General features: G+C 35.6%; 1 protein-coding gene across 1 annotated transcript; it reads right to left on the reverse strand.

Annotated features, from left to right (window-relative positions):
* Window positions 1-1,484: 1,484 nt before the first annotated feature.
* LOC110884705 (glutathione S-transferase U19) lies at window positions 1,485-2,511 on the reverse strand. The gene is made up of 2 exons (XM_022132422.2): window positions 2,110-2,511; window positions 1,485-2,035 (listed from the first exon to the last, which is right to left on the reverse strand). Exons 1-2 carry the CDS (start codon window positions 2,434-2,436, stop codon window positions 1,688-1,690), a joined length of 675 nt encoding a protein of 224 aa, XP_021988114.1. The 5' UTR covers window positions 2,437-2,511; the 3' UTR covers window positions 1,485-1,687.
* Between the last annotated feature and the right edge of the window lie 4,857 nt (window positions 2,512-7,368).

Here is a 7,368-nt window from a genome sequence, read left to right on the forward strand (position 1 = left end):
ACACTATAAATCTTTTTTTATGTCATAAAAAATATGGTCGAATATACTTGAATGAAAGATAAGAAAATTTGTGATCTTATGGTGCCATTTTTGTTTTAAAATGATAACGTATGGAGAAATGGGAAATGTTTGAAAAGTTATATATTTTTTGTTCCAATTTTACCCCTCCTTCATTAAAAGTCCCCCTCCTTCATTAAAAGTCTCCCTCCCCCTCCTTTTTAGTGGATTTTAGTTAGTTTTCTAGTTTTCTCATTTATATCTAGTTTTCTCATGATCCTCTCCCAGCTTATATAATACCCTTAGAATTATGTAACTTTTAATTAATATAAACAAAGAAATGAATATGTTTATATATTTATTCGAATGGAAGGTTTTTGATAGAACAATATCAGAATTACATGAGATGAACATAACTGCAGAGATCAATAAGGAGGCTAAAACGAAAACCATTTGCCATATAGAGCATCCAACTATCCAAGGCTAAAAAAAATGGCAATGGCTAGAAGCCTAGAAACAAAGATTTTGGAAGAAAAAACCAACCAGAAAACCTCCAAATGTGCCAATTACTATTACTTCAAAAGACGTTTATCGAAACACCTGACTAATGTAATATTAGAATCCTCTGATTTAGACCTTAGGTGAGTACGAATTTTGCTTAACCTACAAGATGACTAAGGGTGTCCGGAGTGGTGCGGCAAAGGGGAGTGGCAAAGGGTTTTGCCGCGCGACAACACCGCCGCCGACCCCTTTGCTGCTCGGTTTCATTGCCAAAGTGGTGTAGGCTTGCCGAAGTGGTGAAGGGAGGGTATGAGAGAGAGAGGGTAGTGTGGGGTGGGGTCCATTCCAATCTCAACTAATCAAACCTTTTTCCTTTTTTTAAATAGTTTATTACTTCACCAAGTGTGTAACCATTGCCAACGCTTTTGAGCATAATTTACCACTTTGACATGACACACTCTAATTGGTTGATTTTTTAGTTTGTCACTCTCAAGTGTTTAACCATTTCTTACACCCTAAGATCTATATTACCGGTATCAGTGAGAGAGCTAAATATATGTTACGTCTCATACTCATGTATTTAGTTATTCAGACAGCTGTCTAGATTTGGTGAAAGATACTTCATTATATTCATTATATTCACTGATAGACTTCAATAGATATGGCTACGTTGATGACTTCAATAGATATGGCTACGTTAGACCTGTTGAAACATGAGCATGTCACACTTGAAGTGTTCTTGTTTTCTATTTGTTTGTGACTGGAGTACTCCTTGTGGGCAATCCAGAGTAGGGATGAGCAAATGGTATAAAATACCGTCCTGACATATTTCGGTATCGGTATCGGTACCAAGTTTACACAAAATTCGGGATCGGTATTTTTCGAGATCGGGACGGTATCGGTATTTGCTCATCCCTAATCCAAAGTATGATTTGAATAGGTTTTTATATAAATTAGAAACCAACAAACCCAAAATTAGAGTGCCATGACTAATAGGCACGACTAATGCCATCACATGTTATATTACATTACAAAGTATATACAAACAGTAGATTAAAGATTAAAAGTCACATATTTAAGTATAGTCTACAACACACCATATTTCAACAAACACGAACAGGATCAGATACAAAATTACCAACAAGAATCGAAGGAGATGTTCAAAATGACAAAATGTTAATGAAACTGATCAATCTTCTAGACCATTTTTCTTTCTAATCTCGATAAGCAACTCGTAAATCTTGTTTGGATCAGCAAGAGTCTTGGAAACACTCTCCCTTTTCAAGCATTGTGTAGCCCAAGCAAACAACTTTGGAGTATCTTTCTCAACACTGAAATTGCCTATCTTCCCAAATGCAATAATATGACTGTAGTAGCATATAAGTGCCATATCAACAAATCCAAAGGACTCACCATTGAAATATGGCTTCTCACCGAGTTCCCTTTCCAACACCTTGAGGTAACCCAGAAATTCTTCAACTCTTTTCTGCATCTCTTCACCTTTTGAATCCCAAGTTAACTTCACAACTTGATAAATCTGCATATTTTTTTTTAAAGTTTGATGAGTAACAAATAATTAATACGACCAACGATCTATACACACAAACATACATGCTTATCGATGTAATCAGCCCAGAAAGCAGCTTGAGATTTGAGGTAAGGATCAGAAGGTAACAAAGGGTATCCTTCTTTCCATGTTTCATGGATGTATTGGACAATGATTAAGGATTCACAGATGGGTTTGCCTTTGTGAATCAGAACTGGGACCTTCTTATAAATGGGGTTGTGCTTGAGAAGGAGAGGACTTTTGTTTGGTATGTCTTCTTCTAGGTATTCATAGCTGATGCCTTTTTCTGCCAAAGCAATCCGTACCCTAGTAGTGAACATGCTTACCCACCATCCTAGCACAACGACCCCTGAATCTTCAATTGCCGGCATTGATCAAATTTGGTTTCTTGAGAGTCGAGTAAAATCCCTTTCTAAGATTTTTAATAATCAAATTGGACGCCACAAATTTGTTGGCCACTATCTATATTTAAATATGTTTTAGAGCCTTTTCACTATAGATATTTTAAATATTTTAATATATATTCTTATCAACATTCTAATCATTAAAAACTTTATGGTATATTAAAAAAATATTTATTATTAATTGATTTACACGAAGAAATGATGATTATGTTTATACATTATTTGATTTTGGATAAAACAATATATAAATTTACTCAACGATTATAATGATACGAAACATGATTATAAGAAAAAGAGTAAACTGAAATTTTGGTTCCTTAGATTTTTTTCTTAATTTAATCCAAAACTCAAATCTTTTAAATTTGGGTTTCTGTGATTTCAATTTTGTGGTTATTTTGGTCCAAAAGCAAAGTTAGCTCAGATTTTAAAAAAAAATCATGTTTTTTGTGGTTTTCCTCAGTTTAGTGAAGAGAAAAATGATCATTACAGGTTTTATCATAACAAATTATTAATTAAAATAATAAAATAACTTCAGATCTCATTTTATACAAAACACTTCAGATCTCCTTTTATACAAAACACAACTTCAGATACTTTTCTACAAAACACAACTTCAATTCTCAACAAAATGCAACAACTTCAGATCTCCTCTTTCTTCTTCATCTTCTTTCACCTGCAACTCACCACCACTTTAATGGCGGCAAGGTGGAGACACAGAGCTATTATCGCTCTCACATGGTGGTGCATCACCACAACCATAACACAAGCTATCTGGCTAGACTTACCTAATTCAGGAACTAAGTGTGCATCAGAAGATATTCACAACAACGTTGTTGTTCTCGTTGGTTACGCACTGATTAACAATGGAGAGGACTCGCATCTTCACCCTATGATATGAGGTTTTTCGATGATTTCGATGCAAATTGTTGTTAGGAGTTGTTCAGATCTTGACCTAGTTGACTTCGATTGGTCAAAATTGGAGTTGATGATGTTATGTGCAGTGAGTTAGGTAGGTGACTTCGACCGGGGTTTTGTGTTGTCCATGATGTTCTCAGTTTGGTTGGGCCTCCACATGTGCATACCACCATTGTCGATCTTCACTTGCTGGAGAATGGGGGTTGAAGAACACGACGTTGGATTAGGGTTTAATTTGGGGAAGATGATCTCAGTCTCCTTTTATAAGGTCAAACATGAATTTTATTTTATTATTTTAATTAATAATTTGTTGTAATAAAACTTGAAATGACCATTTTGCCCTTCACTAAACTGAGGAAAAGGACAAAAACCAGGTTTTTTTTTAGAAATCTGAGTTGACTTTGCTTTTGGACCAAAAAGACAACAAAATTGAAACCACAAGTCCCTGGATTCAAAAGGTTTTAGTTTTGGACTAAAGTGAAAAAAATGATCAAACCTCAGAGACCAAAATGACAGTTTATTCTAAGAAAAAAATGTTAATTTAGCATATAAATAATAAATGTAAAAGTGGACAATGGATGTGGGAATAAGATTTAGGGGGTGTTGGAATAGAATCACCTAAATAATAAATGTAACGGTGGCCGGTGGGTGACAATATAAATATTATTTTTATTTTGAAAAGGTCTAGTGAGTGTTGGGAAAGATATGGTGACACTCTGAAAATAATTTTTTGTTTTGTTTAACATTGTAAGTCCCTAAAGGCGGATTTAGAGAACCTATTTCTTGTTTAACACATAACCAAGTGCGGAATCCTTGTTTATGTGGAAATCTAAGCAAAGAACACAACCAAACACAAACAAGATTTCACTTTTAAGCTCAAGGTTTGATTATAACAGAGTAACATTACACAATGTTCACAACCTCTCCTGAAAGTGCTCTCTCTCTTGTTCAACTGAAACATAGTGTGAGTATGCTTTATTATACATATGTTGTGAGTCTATCAAAATAGGCTTGGTACACCTAGGCTCCCATTATCGAAATACGAATATTGTAATAACATATTCATTATCGAAACAGCTTGTCCATTTCAAAATAATTCATGTTCATTGTCCATCGAAATAGATAGGCTTGGAACTTTGACTTTTGGCCATCATCATTATCGAAACATACATGTCCCACTTGATTTAATTCCAATTGAAATAGGCTCATATACATCGAAATAGATGGTTGTCTATCTCGATGTCCTCATATCAATATAACATATATATGTTTCGATGTCTTGTTTATTAACCCCTATTTCGTTTTCTTTCTTGGAGCAACTCTATTTCGATGGCCTTGAATGACTTCTATTTCGTAGACTCTTGTTTCAAATATGATATGCCATACACATATTTACAGGAGGATGTAAATATGTAATCTTTTAGCCAGGAACCGACATGCCACATCTACAAGAAGTGCATCAACAAACTCTCCCTTGGATGTTGCTGGTGATGGTTCGTTCTTCACACTGCAGGATCTTGAAAGTCTTCACGTGTCACGAACACGGAGTGTATCCACAAACTCCCCGTTGAATGCTGCCCGTGAGTCTTTGATCTTCAAGACTTCAGATTCACATGGTGTTGATGAGTGGTCAGCTGCAACTTGATCCTCTTGGCCCACTGATTGCATCCATGTCGTGTCGTCACTTCACAGCTTGTCATCTGATACGTTCTCTTTGCCTTTAGCTGGTTCGAATGCCATATCTGCACACACAACAGAGCTAAACGCGTAATGAGAATAACCGCTAGGGATTTAATCAGTCTTGGAGGGTTTTCAAATGAAAACCTCGCTAAGAGTTTATTCTAAACAATATAAACAGATGACCAACACATGAGACCAACTCTCAAACAACTAACAACCGACAACATTTTGAAAGCTTTTAAAATTTGTTCAATTTTAGATCTTTACTTTCAAAACTTTAACTTTGACCGTTCATGAAGATGCAATTGTTTTCTGGCTTTCAATCAGGTTTTAGGTGGATAAGATTTGAGTTCCAACATCGATCAATCAAAAATAAGATATAAGCAAAATCTTTTTGGCTTTTATAAAGTTTATATTAAAACACACCTAAAATCTTTTTAGTATTTTTGAATATTTCAAATATAAAGACTGAAAGCAGTATATAAATATATATACAGACATACAGAAATGGAGAAATATAAATAGATATTTACATACATTCTTTTCGCGAGTTTCGAGGGTAGGAGAATCATATTAAAAACACACTTGTTGTTCAATTAATTAACATTTAGATAAGCATCCTATAACGATTATCGGTATTGTTGTTCACTTAAACTCAACAATCAAATGTAATTATATGACTTGGGGATACGCTAAGGTATGATTTATACTTACCGACCTGTGTTCATCCGCTCACGACACATTCCCGTATCAAGGTATGCACGAGCGTTCATCTTACTGGTGAGTATACCATTTATCATCTATTTTTAACGTATATGATGTGAGATAATCACTTATTTTGAGGATGAATACAAGCCCTATGTGATAAAATCACTTATTAATGAGGAACTTGATATTCGAATGCATGCAGGTCACGAGAGCAAGTCCGTGAACATGTTAGTACCATCGAACCAACAAAGAGACGAACTTGACTCTCGGATGTTAGATGTGATTTAGAATCACTTATTCGAGGGTAACTGTGATATTTTTATCACTTATTGATGGTCGTATGCATCATGTATTATATACATGTATGTATAATATGTACAGGTATATATGGTATCATGGAAGTTCTAGACTTGCGTCCCCATTGTTTTCGGTAAAAGAAACAACCATGATACCCAAATGATAAACAGCATAAAGGCCACATATCTCAGAACCTCGGCAGTCTATCAAACGAAATTCCGATACCAAGACCATATGCCAATGAGCGGTTCCCACACGGTCTTCAGTCGATTAAGTTTATACCACCCTGCACACTTTAAAGTGATTGTGAGCCTACCGATCCATCTTATATAGAGCTACTTATCGGTTTTCATTTTAAGTTCAAAGATGTTTCGACAGACCATTGATTTACTTTTATTTTCTCCTTTTCTCTTTTTCTCACCAGGAAACTCATTTTTGTTTTTCTATTGTTTTTGTGTTTTTGAAATTTTTCGATGTTTTTGTATTTTTCTTGGAAATTACTCACCCTTAAATGCAAAAAGTAAGATAAATTAAAAACACAAATAGATGTTTACAAAAACCATTTCCGATGTCAGTTTACTCTTGCTTGACCTTAATGTCGTTTACCATAAGTAGAAAATCAAAACGTGATTTGTCAAATGCTTTGGTAAAAAAGTCGGCACATTGGTCATCAGTGTGGACCTTAACAACATCGATAAGTCTTTTATCAAAACAATCACGTATGAAGTGATATTTGATCTCGATGTGTTTGGTCTTTGAATGCTGCACATGATTTCTAGTGATTTGTAAGGCAGTAGAATTATCAACGAAAATAGGAATAGTTAGGAATTCAAAACCGTAGTCGCGCATTTGCTACTGGATCCACAGAACCTGGGAGCAACAACTTGCAGCTGCAATGTACTCAGCTTCACAAGTTGATGTAGCTACAGAAGTCTGCTTTTTGCACTGCCATGTGACCAAGCGATTTCCTAAAAACTGACATCCAGCCGTTGTGGATTTTCCGTCGATTTTGCAGCCACCAAAATCAAAATCACTGAACGGGATCAAGTCGCTATCATCCTTAGGGTACCAGAGACTGGTGTCCGGGTAACCCTTCAAATAGCGGAAAATCCTCTTTAAAACCGCCAGATGTGAGGCCTTCAGGTTGGCTTAATATCGGGCGAGCACGCACGTAGGACACATTATGTCAGGCCTCGAGGCTGTGAGATACATAAGAGATCCGATCATTGCACCGTAAAGTGAAGAGTTAACGCTTTCACCCTTCAAGTCCGTAGTAATCTCGTGATTCTACGAAAGTGG

Source organism: Helianthus annuus, chromosome 10 (genome assembly GCF_002127325.2).
Source record: "Helianthus annuus cultivar XRQ/B chromosome 10, HanXRQr2.0-SUNRISE, whole genome shotgun sequence".
NCBI classification, from domain to species: domain Eukaryota; kingdom Viridiplantae; phylum Streptophyta; class Magnoliopsida; order Asterales; family Asteraceae; genus Helianthus; species Helianthus annuus.

What these genes read in the sequence shown, in the direction of transcription:
- LOC110884705 (XM_022132422.2), bottom strand. Translation starts at nt 2,436, where the DNA reads ATGCCGGCAATTGAAGATTCAGGGGTCGTTGTGCTAGGATGGTGGGTA. An exon ending in CTGATTACATCGATAAGCAT is followed by an intron (nt 2,036 to 2,109) that starts GTATGTTTGTGT and finishes AAAAATATGCAG; the next exon opens with ATTTATCAAGTTGTGAAGTT.